Source organism: Salmo salar, chromosome ssa16 (assembly GCF_905237065.1).
Source record: "Salmo salar chromosome ssa16, Ssal_v3.1, whole genome shotgun sequence".
NCBI lineage: Eukaryota > Metazoa > Chordata > Actinopteri > Salmoniformes > Salmonidae > Salmo > Salmo salar.
In genome coordinates, this window is record NC_059457.1 from 79,648,390 (window position 1) to 79,663,729 (window position 15,340).

General features: G+C 43.9%; 1 protein-coding gene across 1 annotated transcript; it reads right to left on the reverse strand.

Annotated features, from left to right (window-relative positions):
* Nucleotides 1-163: 163 nt before the first annotated feature.
* LOC123727727 (collagen alpha-1(II) chain) lies at nt 164-14,788 on the reverse strand. The gene is made up of 22 exons (XM_045696719.1): nt 14,780-14,788; nt 14,591-14,641; nt 14,257-14,355; nt 13,944-14,051; nt 13,701-13,754; nt 13,351-13,404; nt 12,964-13,017; nt 12,753-12,806; nt 12,254-12,415; nt 12,005-12,058; nt 11,702-11,863; nt 11,377-11,536; nt 10,623-10,726; nt 10,215-10,268; nt 8,488-8,595; nt 8,285-8,338; nt 8,080-8,187; nt 7,749-7,819; nt 7,416-7,639; nt 6,557-6,753; nt 5,958-6,200; nt 164-1,127 (listed from the first exon to the last, which is right to left on the reverse strand). Exons 1-22 carry the CDS (start codon nt 14,786-14,788, stop codon nt 981-983), a joined length of 2,331 nt encoding a protein of 776 aa, XP_045552675.1. The 3' UTR covers nt 164-980.
* Nucleotides 14,789-15,340: the final 552 nt, after the last annotated feature.

Consider the following 15,340-nt stretch of genomic DNA (forward strand, 5'->3'; position numbering starts at 1 on the left):
GGGGACAGGGGGCACACCGTCTGAAATTGCTAAAGAAATATAAATATTTTGTCCCCCCCCACTTCTAAAATCAAAGTTGCGCCCCTGCGTAATTCAAACACTGTTATTAAATGGGAAGGTATTTCTTCTATTTATCCTGACCTGAACCTTAAACCAGATTGACTGAAAAGGGCATGAGATTCATTTTATTGGGTGTAACACCATCAGTCGAAAGAAGAAAATATCATAATATCAATAATTAACAGGAATAATAAACATGTGAAGAGAAATTGACATTCTTATGTTGAATTTACATTAGAAAAAGTAATACAATTGTTGTTGTTTTGTCTCTACATCAAGTGACAGTATATCTATTTAGTGGCATTCACTGAGAAACTGGTAAAGAAATGTATGATGGAATGTCATACGACACTGACACTTAAGTTCCATAAATGGTCATGTTTTCAACAAGCTTAGACCTTCAGGCCCTGAAACTCCATTATGACACAATCTTATTAATACAATTCACCTGCATTCCTCAATAGTAATTACTACCAGTACCATTGCACTAACAACTTTAGTTGTTTCTTGGAAAGAAGCAATAAATATTTTAGTAGCAGGCAGGACATATACTGTACTGTAGTTTCTCCGCCCTGCCTTTATGTACAAAGCTGATTGCTTCAGCAGGTAGTCCAAGAGTCTTGGGAATGTTTAACCCTTTGGAGGAGAATGGACGACAACATTCCAACCGATTCTAATTGATGACATCACAAGGGGTTGTTGTTCATTATTAGTTATTGAACTGAAACCTAATTCTTGAAGGGGCAATCTTTTAAATGAGTGATATATAGCCATTGATTCTTGAAGAATGTAACTAAAAAGTGAGTGCTTTTTTGTTGTTTGAAATCCAGATTGCATCTTTAAACAGAATTGAGGATGGCGTTCTAAAAAATTCACTCCTCGTAGGGTTAAATAAATCCATCCATCCATGTGTGTTGGGTTTAGGAGAAACACACAGGTCCGATGTCCAGGCCAAACTCCTGGTCCTCCTTGCCTATGTCCATGGGGGCCAAGTCTACGATAGGTAGTCTGGCTGGCGTCTGAGTTCTGTACTCAATCACAGTCTTGCCCCAGTCTCCATTTGATTTCTGCAGACACAGGAGAAGAAGACATACCGTAGCTATACTTCTGAATTCAACTCCTTGTCCAATACAACGTAAACAAGTAAACAATAGGACAGAACCACATAATCAGATGATTATGAAGGCATACATGTATGAAAGCATGTATGTAGTTCTGTCCTTGTGATGTACTTGTCTCTTAATGTTCTGTATTATATCATGTTTTATGTGTTGTGTGAACCCCAGGAAGAGTAGCTGCTGCTTTAGCACTAGCTAATAATCCAATACTAAATACTAAAAGACAGGGTGGGTAGGCTTTTGTTCCCACATCCAGACCAACTTTGGCACACTTGATTCAAACATTCAACAACGCATGTAGGTAGATGGTTGATTGGTTGGTTGGTTGGGCGGGCAGGCGGGCGGGTAGGAAGGCAGGCAGGTAGGTATAGATAGGTAGTAGGGCTGTGGTGGTCATGACATTTTTTAATCACCGTGAGGTGAGTTTTAAAAGCACATACTGTTTTTATATTTTTTTAATGTGATTTTCGATTGCATTTGCATTGATGTCAGAGTGGTTGGAGGGACAATAGAGCCCTGAGTACCAGACCATTAGGACCTGATGGTGGGACAATAGAGCCCTGAGTACCAGACCATTAGGACCTGATGGAGGGACAGTACCAGACCATTAGGACCTGATGGAGGGACAATAGAGCCCTGAGTACCAGGCCATTAGGACCTGATGGAAGGACAATAGAACCCTGAGTACCAGGCAATTAGGACCTTGTGGAGGGACAATAGAGCCCTGAGTACCAGACCATTAGGACTTTATGGAGGGACAATAGAGCCCTGAGTACCAGGCCATTAGCGACCTGATGATTGTTAGCAAGTTGGGTACTCCTAATGCATGTCCAGAGTGCATAAGATATTATCATGACTCAACTGTCAAGCTGAATTTTACTGCTGTCATGACTGCCAGTGTGGCGGTAATAGGGCCACCGCAAAAGCCATAGTAGGTAGGTAGGTAGGTAGGTAGGTAGGTACATTATATATAGAAGTATGTGGACACCCCTTCAAATTTGTGGATTCGGCTATTTCAGCCAAACCCATTGCTGACAGGTGTATAAAATCGAGGACACAGCCATGCAATCTCCATAGACAAACATTGGCAGCAGAATGGACTTACTGAAGAGCTCAGTGACTTTCAACGTGGCACCATCTTTCCGACAAGTCAGCTCGTCCAATTTCTTCCTTGATAGAGCTGCCCCGGTCAACTTTAAGTGCTGTTATTGTGACGTGAAAATGTCTAGGAGCAACAACGGCTCAGCCATGGAGTGGTAGGCCAAACAAATTTACAGAACGGGACCACCGAGTGCTGAAGCGCGTAGCGCGTAAAAATCGTTTATCCTCGGTTGCAACACTCAAACTGCCTCTGAAAGCAATGTCAGCACAAGAACTGTTCATGCCAAGCGTCGGCTGGAGTGGTGTAAAGCTCACCGCCATTGGACTCTGGAGCAGTGGAAACGCGTTTTCTGGAGTGATGAGTCACGCATCACCATTTTTCAATCCAACAGACAAATCTGGGTTTGGCGGATGCCAGGAGAGCACTACCTGCCCCAATGCATAGTGCCAACTGTAAAGTTTGGTGGAGGAAAAATAATGGTCTAGGGCTGTTTTTCATGGTTTTTGGTTCCAGTGAAGGGAAATCTTAACGCTATAGCATACACAGACATTCTAGACAATTCTGTGCTTACAACTTTTTGGCAACAGTTTGGGGAAGGACCTTTTCTTGTTTCAGCAAGACAATGGCCCTGTGCACAAAGCAAGGTCCATACAGAAATGGTTTGTCGAGATTGGTGTGGAAGAACCTGACTGGCCTGCACAGAACCCTGACCTCAACCCCATCAAACACCTTTGGGATGAATTGGAACGTCGACTGCGAGCCAGGCCTAATCGCCCAACACCAGCGCCCAACCTCACTAATGCTCTCGTGGCTGAATGGAAGCAAGTCCCTGCAGCAATGTTCCAATTTAGTGGAAAGCCTTCCCAAAAGAGTGGAGGCTGTTATAGCAGCAAAAGGGGACCAACTCCATATTAATGCCCATGATTTTGGAATGAGATGTTCGACGAGCAGGTGTCCACATACTTTTCGTAGATGTAAGAATAGGTAGGTAGGTATACTGTAGGTAGAAGTAGGTGTAGGTATACTGTAGGTAGGTAGGTAGGTAGATAGTTATAGGTAGGTAGGTAGAGGTAGGTAGGTAGGTAGGTAGGTAGGTAGGTAGGTAGGTAGGTATACTGTAGGTAGGTAGGTAGGTAGGCAGGTATAGGTAGGTCTACTGTAGGTAGAATTAGGTATAGGTAGGGAGGTAGGCAGGTAGAAGTAGGTATAGGTAGGTATACTGTAGGTATAGGTAGGTAGGTAGACTGTAGGTAGAAGTAGGTATAGATAGGTAGGTATGCAGGCAGGTAGGTATGTATACTGTAGGTAGAAGTAGGTATAGGTAGGTATAAGTAGGTAGGTAGGTAGGTAGGTAGAAGTAGGTAGGTAGGTAGAAGTAGGTAGGTAGGTATACTGTAGGTAGAAGTAGGTATAGGTAGGTAGGTAGATAGGTAGGTACATAGGTAGGTACAGTATCTATCCTGTAGGTAGAAGTAGGTAGATACAGTAGGTATCCTGTAGGTAGAAGTAGGTGTGGGTAGGTAGGTAGGTAGGTACAGTAGGTATCCTGTAGGTAGAAGTACACCAATGGTCAAAAGTTTTAGAACACCTACTCATTCAAGGGTTTTTCTTTATTTTTACTATTTTCTACATTGTAGAATAATAATGAAGACGTCAAAACGATGAAATAACACATATAGAAACATGTAGTAGCCAAAAAAGTGTAAAACAAATCAAAATATATTTTATATTTGAGATTCTTCAAATAGCCAATCTTTGCCTTTATGACAGCTTTGCACACTCTTGGTATTCTCTCAACCAGCTTCACCTGGAATGCTTTTCCAACAGTCTTCAATGGGTTCCCATATATGCTGAGCACCTATAGGCTGCTTTTCCTTCACTCTGCGGTCTGACTCATCCCAAACCATCTCAATTTGATTGAGATCGGGTGATTGTGGAGGCCAGGTCATCTGATGCAGCACTCCATCGCTCTCCTTCTTGGTAAAATAGCCCTTACACAGCCTGGAGATGTGTTGGGTCATTGTCCTGTTGAAAAACAAATGATAGTCCCACTAAGCCCAAACCAGATGGGATGGCGTATCGCTGCAGAATACTGTGGTAGCCATGCTGGTTAGGTGTGCTTTATATTCTAAATAAATCACAGACAGTGTCACCAGAAAAGCACCCCCACACCATAACACCTCCTCCTCCATGCTTTACGGTGGGAAATACACATGCGGACATCCGTTCACCCACACCGCATCTCACAAAGACACAGCGGTTGGAACCAAAAATCTCCAATTTGCACTCCAAACCAAAGGACAAGTTTCCACCGGTCTAATGTCCATTTCTCATGTTTCTTGGACCAAGCAAGTCTTTTCTTATTATTGTTGTCTTTAGTAGTAGTTTCTTTGCAGCAATTTGACCATGAAGGCCTGATTCACACAGTTTCCTCTGAACAGTTGATGTTGAGAAGTGTCTGTTACTTGAACTCTGTGAAGCATTTATTTGGGCTTCAATTTCTGTGGTTGGTAACTCGAATGAACTTATCTTCTGCAGCAGAGGTAACTCTGGGTCTTCCATTCCTGTGGCGATCCTCATGAGAGCCAGTTTCATCACAGCGTTTGATAGCTTTTGCAACTGCACTTAAAAAAACATTCAAAGTTCTTAAAATGTTCCGTATTGTCTTAAAGTAATGATGGACTGTCATTTCTCTTTGCTTATTTGAGCTGTTCTTGCCATAATATGGACTTGGTCTTTTACCAAATAGGCCTATCTTCTGTTTACATCCCTAACTCTGGGTCTTCCTTTCCTGTGGCGGTCCTCATGAGAGTCAACCCTACCTTGTCACAAAACAACTGATTGGCTCAAACGCAATAAGAAGGAAAGAAATTCCACAAATTAACTTTTAACATGGCACACCTATTAATTGAAATGCATTCCAGGTGACTACCTTATGAAGCTGGTTGAGAGAATGCCAAGAGTGTGCAACGCTGTCATCAAGGCAAAGGGTGGCTATTTAACACTTTTTTGGTTACAACATGATTCCATGTGTGTTATTTCATAGTTTTGATGTCTTCACTATTATTCTACAATGTAGATAATAGTAAAAAATAAAGAAAAACCCTTGAATGAGTAGATGTTCTAAAACTTTTGACCGGTAGTGTAGGTATAGGTAGGTAGTTAGGTAGGTAGGTATACTGTAGGTAGAAGTAGGTATAGCTGGTAGGTAAGCATGTAGCTAGGTATACTGTAGGTAGAAGTATGTATAGGTAGGTGGTAGGCAGTCGAGGTATAGGTGGGGCAGGGTAGGGGTGAGGCAGTCAGGGGTATGGGTGGGGTAGGCATGAGGTAGGTAGGCAGGTGGGTGGGTGGGTGGAGGCAGTCAGGAATAGGTAGGTAGGCATAGGTAGGTGGGTGGAAGTAGGTAGGTATACTGTACTGTAGGTAGAAGTAGGTATAGGTAGGTAGGTATGCAGGCAGGGTATGGGTGGGTGAGGTAGGTAGGTAGGGTGGTGGGTGGGATAGGTATACTGTACTGTGGGTAGAAGTAGGTATAGGTAGGTGGGTATGCAGGCAGGTAGGTAGGGGTAGGTGGGTAGGTAGGTAGGTAGGTAGGGTAGGATAGGTATACTGTACTGTAGGTAGAAGTAGGTATAGGTAGGTAGGTATTGTAGGAAGGTAGTTAGGTGACTTACGGAGCAGCCATCCTCCAGGACAGTGTATCTGAGGCGGGAGTTGCCCTGAACCTTGACCTCCTGTCCGTTGGAGCCCTTGAGGATCAGAGCCTTCTTCAGGTTGCCTGTGGCTCCGTCATTCACGGCCACGCTGTTCTTGCAGTGGTAGGTGACATTCTGGACACCCTCCTTAGAAAGCAGGCGGATCAGCCTAATCTGAATATTTACGGCGTTGGGCAGCTCCTCCTTGTTGCCGTAGCTAAACTGGAATCAGAAGTTTATTGAAAAAAAGAATTTCACAGGGACACTATTGTACATTAATCAGCATTTCAGTTTTTACATCAATGTTAGAAAAATACACCTGGAGGTGTAAGAGTTTTTCACAAACATCTCCAGCTATTTTTCTGACAGAAAGAAGTCTTCAATTGCTATATAATCAAGGCAGCAGAGGATGTATGTTTTTAAAGTAGTATTGTGCTTGGTGAATTTATTCTACAGTATGGTAGCTGGTTTATTCATAGAAGCAGTTGGCCGCTTTAGAGGTATCCACAGTGTAAAGCTATCATCTATATACTTATTGCGTTCATTGAATAGACATTGGGTATATTTTATATACTCACTTTAGTTCCTCCATTCATATTTGCTCCAAACCAGACAGGTTTGCTGGCAGTGGGAGTGGATTTGGTCCACCATGTTTTGCGAGGGATGCTGGCTGAGATGGGGTGGGCTGAGATGCAGGTCTCACCAGTCTCCATGTTGCAGAACACCTTGATAACATCCTTGGTACTGCCCTGGTTGGGGTCCAGCCAGTAGTCTCCTGGACATGGAAAGACCAAGTATCAGATCATACAGTAGATACATATCAGCTACCTCATCATCTATTAGACACACGGACTCCACTTGTCAATAAAGTTAATATCACCTAACGAGTACATCCCTCCATTAATTCATCTATAACACCCTAACTACGTCGCAGCAAATCAAAAGCTTGAGTAAAGTAAGGCAAGATTAAAAGCAGTTAAAAACAAGAGAAGAAGACACAGTCTGTTGTGAAAAGTGGACCTACCGGTCTTTTGAGTAGTTAAAAACTAGAGAAGAAGACAATGTCTGTGGTGAAAAGTGGACCTACCGGTCTTTTGAGTAGTTAAAAACTAGAGAAGAAGACAATGTCTGTGGTGAAGTGGACCTACCGGTCTTTTGAGTGAAAAACAAGAGAAGAAGACAATGTCTGTTGAGAAAAGTGGACCTACCGGTCTTTTGAGTAGTTAAAAACTAGAGAAGAAGACAATGTCTGTGGTGAAAAGTGGACCTAGGTTTTGTAAAAACTAGAGAAGAAGACAATGTCTGTGGTGAAAAGTGGACCTACCGGTCTTTTGAGTGAAAATAGAGAAGAAGACAATGTCGGAAAAGTGGACCTACCGGTCTTTTGAGTATAAAACTAGAGAAGAAGACAATGTCTGTGGTGAAAAGTGGACCTACCGGTCTTTTTAAGGGGGTGGCACTGCTTGATGTCCTGGCAGGTTTTGGCGGGGTTGGCCTGGCTGCCATCGGGGCACTTCATGTTCTGCAGGTTTCCACTGAGGCTCTTCAGCGTGGTCTGGATCCCCTGGTCTGCCCCGAGGACGGTCGAGGCATTATTGGGACGCGCCTCATCCTCGTTGAACTCTGGAGGGGATGGGGGCCGGAGTCGTCCCAGTTGGACTCTGGAGGGGGTTGAGGGGGGCTGATTCATCCCCGTTAAACTCTGGGGGTGGAGGTGGTCCATCCTGGTCCTCGCCGAAGTCGTAGTCGAAGGAGCTGCTGAAGCCGAACATATCAGCCCCAGCAGTGGGAGGGCCAGGGGTCCCTGGGGGACCAGGGGGACCAGCATCCCCAGGAGGCCCCTGGGAAAGAGGAGAGAAGTCAAGAAACAGGTATGTTACTGTCCTTTGATATGCCATGTCTGCTTGTTGGCTTTTTTTGCATTAGAAACACTGAATGTGTCACAGGTATGACTTATTTTCATGCTTAATCTAACATGCAATTCTATTGGAGAAGCAATTTATCAACATCCATAGCCTGGTTTGTTCTGACATCCATTTGAAAGTCATAGCGGATCAAACCAGCATAATGACAACAGAACCACTAGTCTCTAACGTCTCACCTGAGGTCCGATGTCTCCACTGGTTCCTCTTGATCCAGGGGAGCCCATGGGCCCGGTCAGCCCAATTTGTCCATCACCTCCTGCGGGGCCAACCACACCAGGGGGCCCCTGATGAGAAACACAATGGGATTTATAAAGGGAAACAAACAGCACACACAAATGGACCATTATACTGAGGCATTGACAGCTTATTCAGTGTACTGACTCTCTGTCCAGTAGGTCCTACAATTCCTCCAGCTCCAACATCCCCAGATTGTCCCTACAAACAGAAGGCCATTGGTTAGCCTGTTATTGACTGACATAATTAATAATAAAAACATTTCATTGATTTTGCCAAGTTAATACGATTTTCCATAAATGAAATGACAGATTATGCCTTTTAATAGTGCTTGGTCAATTTTTACTCACAGTTGTCCCAGGTAAGCCTTGCAATCCAGTGAAGCCTCTGTGGCCTTTCTGCCCTCTCTCTCCTTGGTCTCCTTTGGCTCCCCTGTCTCCCTGTGGCCCTTGAGGCCCCTAGGATGAACATGAACATTTGCTTTAAATGACTGTGAGCAGATTTATCCAGATCAACACTCACTGAGACTAATTCAACATGGGTTTACTGGTCTGTCAATAGATACAGCTTCCTGTGTCAGTAGCAAAGGTTCATGTTAGTGCTGGACACCAACATTGAGAATTCAATGTGATTTCGATATCGTTTGATATTGATATCGATATGAGCAGGGCATATCGTGATAGCGGTTCTGTAGACACAGAACCCTCTCACAGGCTCTTCAGTATACTTCACTGCCTGTTGATGGGCGATCAAGTCGTCAAAGACTCCAACCCCCCAAGCCATAGACTATGGCTACTACTATGGCTACTACTTCTCTGCTGCCGCACGGCAAGAGACACCGGTGCATCAAGTCTAAAACCAACAGGCTCTTGAACGACTTCTATCCCCAAGCAATACGACTGATCAACAGCTAACAAAATAGCTACACAGACAATCTCAGTTAACTCTGTATCTTTATTGACCTTTTATTTAAATCTTTGCACACTCACAGGGACCTACACACTCACAAACTCCATCATTTGCACACTCACACATAATATGCACATACATTTATACTGACTCTACACACCTACTCACATGCAAGCTGCCGCTACTCTGTTCAACTTATACCCTGTTGCCTAGTCATCTTACCCCTATACATATCTACCTCCATCACTCCAGCATCCCTGCACATGTAAATATGGTATTGGAACTGACTTTATAAATATTTCCTGTATACATTTTTACATTTTACATTTTAGTCATTTAGCAGACACTCTTATCCAGAGCGACTTACAGTAGTGAATGCATACATTTCATACAAATTTTTTGTACTGGCCCCCCGTGGGAATCGAACCCACAACCCTGGCGTTGCAAACACCATGCTCTACCAACTGAGCTACCAACGCTTACTTACTTTATTGTGTATATCATATTTCTTATTTCTTGTGTGTTTTTCCCCTAATAATACATTGTTATTGATTATTGCGCTGTTGGGTTTTGAGTTTGCAAGACAGGCTTTTCACTGCATGCGACATTAAAACTTGGAACGGGCTTCCCATTGTATTGGAACTGGTTGGGTAGGTTAGGACCACAGGCATTCACACCTGACCCAATGGGCAATCAGCAAGCAGCTGTCTGAACTTTACAAAGCCATGGAAGTGCAATGTTACTCAACTGTTTCGATGCTGTTCATTCAAACCGATATGATACCAATATTGGTTCAGGAAAAAAGTAAACAGATTTTGCATATCACTAGTTTATCCAGTATGTACTAATCAACAGGCATACTACTACCACTAGTAGTGTACTCTACTTCATCAACAGGCATACTACTACCACTAGTAGTGTACTCTACTTCATCAACAGGCATGCTACTACCACTAGTAGTGTACTCTACTTCATCAACAGGCATACTACTACCACTAGTAGTGTACTCTACTTCATCAACAGGCATGCTACTACCACTAGTAGTGTACTCTACTTCATCAACAGGCATACTACTACCACTAGTAGTGTACTCTACTTCATCAACAGGCATACTACTACCACTAGTAGTGTACTTACTTCATAGGAAATGTAAGAGAGGTGTTCTTACCAGAGTCCCCCGGATCCCTGATTGTCCCTGGGGTCCTGGAGGCCCTCTAGCACCCTAGTGTTGAAAAACAAAAAAACAATGTCAAGAGAAATCAAATCAAACAACCTGAAATGAGTTTACTACTACCAACCTTGTTACATCTACTCAGAGCATGACAGCTCTTAACCCTGAAACATTACATTTTTACATTTAGTCATTTAGCAGACTCTCTCATCCAGAGAAGACAGTAGTGAGTTACCGTAGTGAGTGCATACATTTTCGTACTGTGTTTTGACCTCAAACACTGTAGACTCCTATGACCTCTAACGCCATAAGGGTCTACAGTCATGTCTCAAGGCTAGAAGGCTCTGAACGTTGGTGTGGTAATTAACTCTGCGATGGCATTGTGGCAATGTCCAGATCACTCACATTGTTTCCTCTCTTCCCAGGGACACCAGAGGTGCCAACTGGCCCAACAGAGCCATGAAGCCCCGGAGTTCCAGCAAGACCTTCAGGACCAGGATTCCCTCTATCTCCCGACAGACAGACAGACAGACAGACAGACAGACAGACAGACAGACAGACAGACAGACAGACAGACAGACAGACAGACAGACAGACAGACAGACAGACAGACAGACAGACAGACAGACAGACAGACAGATAGATTTTCGGGTGAAATGGTTTGATCATACATTTCCATAAAGTTTCTTGTCCATCTGTAGCTGTGTCTTACCCTGGCTCCTATAAGTCCATCCTTGCCATGTACCCCATCAGACCCAGCATTACCCTGTAAAGACAGATTGCTACATTAAGTTTACCTGTGCTGTATAGTACAGTATCCTTCTGTTACAGTAAAGACCTGCTTTTCAGGGGAACTATTATAATTCCCACATGAATGAAATGTGTTCACTGAACCCACAGACAGAACAGTCATGGGTCAATTAAGTGAAAACACATACCGTAAGACCAGGGTCCCCTCCTGGTCCGGTTGCCCCTGGTAACCCGACTGCACCGACAGCGCCCTTGCCTCCCCGACTTCCGGGGCACCTGATTTTCCGGATGCACCCTGGGTAAATAAGTGTGACATCACTGGTCAGGACACAAATGGAAAGTGTATGAGTGTACTGTATATCTGACTGAGTCTTGGATTGGGACTCTGTTCAGTGTATAATGATACTACTCTCAAGGCTATAGAAATGAATGGTGAATGTGAACTTGAGTTCCATACGTACAGCAGTACCGGGGGGCCCAACCATCCCGCTCTCTCCTCTGACTCCAGGTATGCCCACAACACCTCGCTGTCCTGAGATGCCTGCTGGTCCCGCCGGCCCATCAGGGCCCTGTCAGAAACAAAGACCCTCCCATTGGCCAATGGTGACTTCAGATATTTCCTAGTCTAGCAAAAGAAGTATAGAGTAATGGAGGATGGCAGAGAAGTCTCGCTCTGTAAACCACTTTGAACGATACAGCTAAAACTTTTACTTCTGTAACTCTCTCATATTTACCCCTGGTCCATCCTCTCCAGGCTCTCCCTTGTCTCCTGGGGCACCTGCTGGGCCCGGGGCCCCTCTCTCTCCTACACGCCCAGGGCCTCCATTCTCGCCTCTAAGTCCAGGAGTACCTGCCTTCCCTGGGGTACCAATGTCTCCAGGCGCCCCTACCTCACCCTGGAAGAGAGGAAAGACAGCTTGAGTAATGGAACAACATATTTCACTATATTGCTCTATGTTCTATGGTTTATGAAATCATTTATTGGTGATCTCATAGGTATAAAGTGATTTGATTGGTCGATAGTAGGATTAACTCACAACGGAGCCTGCTGGACCAACTCCCCCAGGGAATCCTGGGAAACCAGACCCACCCTGAAAATGACAGATGAAATTCTTATCAGAAAATATCAACATACTGTACTACGTATTCAGTGAATTCCCTGGAAAAGCATTCCTACTCTGTGCTGAGTAGCCATGATCAGGTCTATTTCTACAGTAAATACCATGGTGAAGTGTTTGTATGGATGCTCCAGCAGTTATACGTCACCCTCAGTACGACTCACTCACCGCGGCCCCTTGTGTTCCTCTGGCCCCCTTTAGTCCAGTCACACCAGCAGGACCCTGGGAACCAAGTTTACCAGCTGTTCCTTGGAGTCCCTGTGCTCCAGCCTCACCCTTCTGACCCCTCTCTCCTGGTTCACCTTTGACCCCAGGTTGCCCATCGGGACCCTGCGAAGAGTCGGACACAATGACCATGATTACTGGGCAGATTCATCGCCATGCGAAACGACTTCCAAGTCTCACCATGGATATAGTTACTATGTGGTTATATAGAAATGGTTATTGACTTTGACCATTACTGAAATGTTTATTCTACATTATACAGGAGGATGTTTGCAGCGTAATCTGTTCAGACAACACCTGTAACAACACCAAGCCAAGGTTGACAAATTAACAGAGCATAAAGGGACACAATATAAAGGGACACAATACAACAGGGCAGGGGCCTGTCATAGCTGACACTATTGGGCGTGACAGACCTCCACATTGTTTGAAAGCCACTCACAGGAGACCCAGGGAATCCTACTGCACCGGTTGGACCAGGCTCCCCAGAAGCTCCCTATAACAGATGTTGGGTCAGAGGTCAGTACAGAGGTATATGAGAACTATTAACAGTATGTTGCAATTGTCTTTTTTTACTATGGGACAATTGTACACAAGACAACTTACAGTATTTCACGTGTCAATAATTTTACAAAATGAATCGCAGTACTTACGGCCACTGCTCTCGCTCCTCGACGTCCAGGGGTCCCTTTAGGGCCGGCCTCTCCCTAAACCAAACAAATATAATATATTGTCTGGGTATCTGTGGTAGATACTGAGGCCTTAATATGGATAGGTGTTCTCTGCAACAGTGTATGTTCATCTAGTCTGTCTGTCTAAGTGCTGTTGGTGACTGTATGCTGGATGCTCCTTTAGGGTTTAGGCAGGGTTACTGTTAAAGCACTTTGTGACAACTGATGATGTAAAGAGGCCTTCATGAATACATTTGAGTGGTGAGTGAGTGAGTGAGTGAGTGAGTGGTGGTGGTGGGGTGAGTGATAGTGATGAGTGAGTGAGTGAGTGATTGAGTGAGTGAGTGAGTGAGTGAGTGAGTGCTTTACCTTGTCACCATTGAGCCCAATGCCTCCTGTTGGTCCAACTGGACCAGGAAGTCCCTTCAAATGAAAAACAAACAGGATTTCAAATATACTATAACTTGCTGTGAACAACTTACTATGGTTGTGAAACCAATGAAACTAGAATGTGCATCAAAAGGTCACTACAATCCACCCAGGGCTAAAAGTGGTTATGATGACGTCACTACATTTTGACATATCACTCAACTTGAACCTAACAGAATTTTGTTGTGGGTTACATTTTAAGATGTTATCTGTGCTTAAATCCTTGATGTAATCCATTTAGGTGACTCAGAAAGGTATGTGTAGGCATGCATGTGTAAGGGAACTCTCACCCCGGGCCCGTCGTTTCCAGCAGTACCCTCGGTTCCTTTCTCACCAACTGAACCCTAAGGAGAGAAGAGGGATCAGCAGAACAGGACTGCAGAATGAACCCTCACCCACCCAGTTATAGCATGGAATACACCACTCTGAAGGGTTACAACTTGTAGTTCCTTCTAGTGTCTTGGACTCTGGAGGTACTTTGTGGACTTAACCAAGTTTTGGTTGATATTTTCCCCTCCAACACAGATACTTACCACATCTCCTTTAGGACCAGGAGAACCAGGGACACCCCTCTTCCCTGGCATCCCCTGCAGGCCTGCAGCTCCTATGTCCCCAACGGTTCCTTTAGTTCCAGACCCACCCTGGGGGAAGAACACACACAGAGACAACTCTCATATCATGTTTGTGGGAAATAACATGGATATATGAGGTTATCATTACATTGTTAATCTGCATTAGGCCTCCATCGTGGAAGAGATATCATTTGACAACCTGGTTAAATGACTGAATGAATAAATACACAAATAAATAAATACATATTTTAAAGTGATGTGCTATAGTACTTACCTTTGGTCCCTCTGGTCCTGGCCCCCCTGAAATACCTTTGGGCCCCGGTAGTCCGTTAGTTCCCACATCACCTCTCTCTCCTGGGATGCCACGCTCACCCTACGATACAATCATACAATCACCCACTGGTCAGCTACAAACAACATCGTTACAGCACTGTATGTTATAAACAGGGCCTTGTGTTTTAGTTATCATGTCACATGACAATATGATTATGATTTCAGTTGGAAGATGCATTTTCTCTGCAGAGGGGCAGGATTACTTTTCCCCTATTGCGGCTTGTATTCAAATGGGCATCAAATGAATAGATAAATCAGATATTAAGATGGCTTACCCTTGGCCCTGTGAGACCAGCAGCCCCTCCCTCTCCAGCGATACCCTGGGACTGAAAATACCAAGAACATTTAATCAACACAACAGACAGGCTGTTTCAATCCCCTATTCCACCTTCCTTACTGTCCAATCCCCTTCCCTGACACTCTTCCTGTATTTATACTTACGCTACATTTTTATTATATTATACTGAGTTCATTTCCTTATTATTTTTGTATTCTTATCTTTTGCTATTTCTTATTGTTGTCACATTGTCGAGAGGAAACCCCCAAGTAGGATTTTTTTGGACTGTGTAAACCATGTGTATCGTGGGCATACGACAAATCAACTGGAACTTGTTTACACAGGCAGTCTAATTTTGATCTTTTTCCACTAATTGGTCTTTTGACCAACCAGAACAGCAATTTTGCCAAGAAGCAGATTGACGTTTATGGGCCAGATCGAAAGTCAAAATTGGTGATATATCATAAAAATGTATGAAAACAAAAATTGTCTTGATTTAAGGTTAGCGTTAGGCAAAAGGTTAGCATTGTGGTTAAGGTTAGGTTTAAAATAAGATTTTCTGACTTTGTGGCTGTGCCAGCAAGTAACTACCCTGCAGAGCTGCCTCCAGAACATGAGTCATCCCAATAAATGCCAACCTGCTATCAATAATAGGGTAAAAGATCAGAATTGTGCTTCCTGTGAATATGCAGCATTAAATAACCCTGAAACGTTGATGAACCTAATAGTCGTGTTGTATATCTATAAC

Coding starts and splice junctions, on each gene's coding strand:
- LOC123727727 (XM_045696719.1), bottom strand. Junction 11,537..11,701: donor CTGGAGAGGATGGACCAGGG/GTAAATATGAGA, acceptor TGTTTCTGACAG/GGCCCTGATGGGCCGGCGGG. Junction 8,596..10,214: donor CAGGGATCCGGGGGACTCTG/GTAAGAACACCT, acceptor TGTTCATCCTAG/GGGCCTCAAGGGCCACAGGG.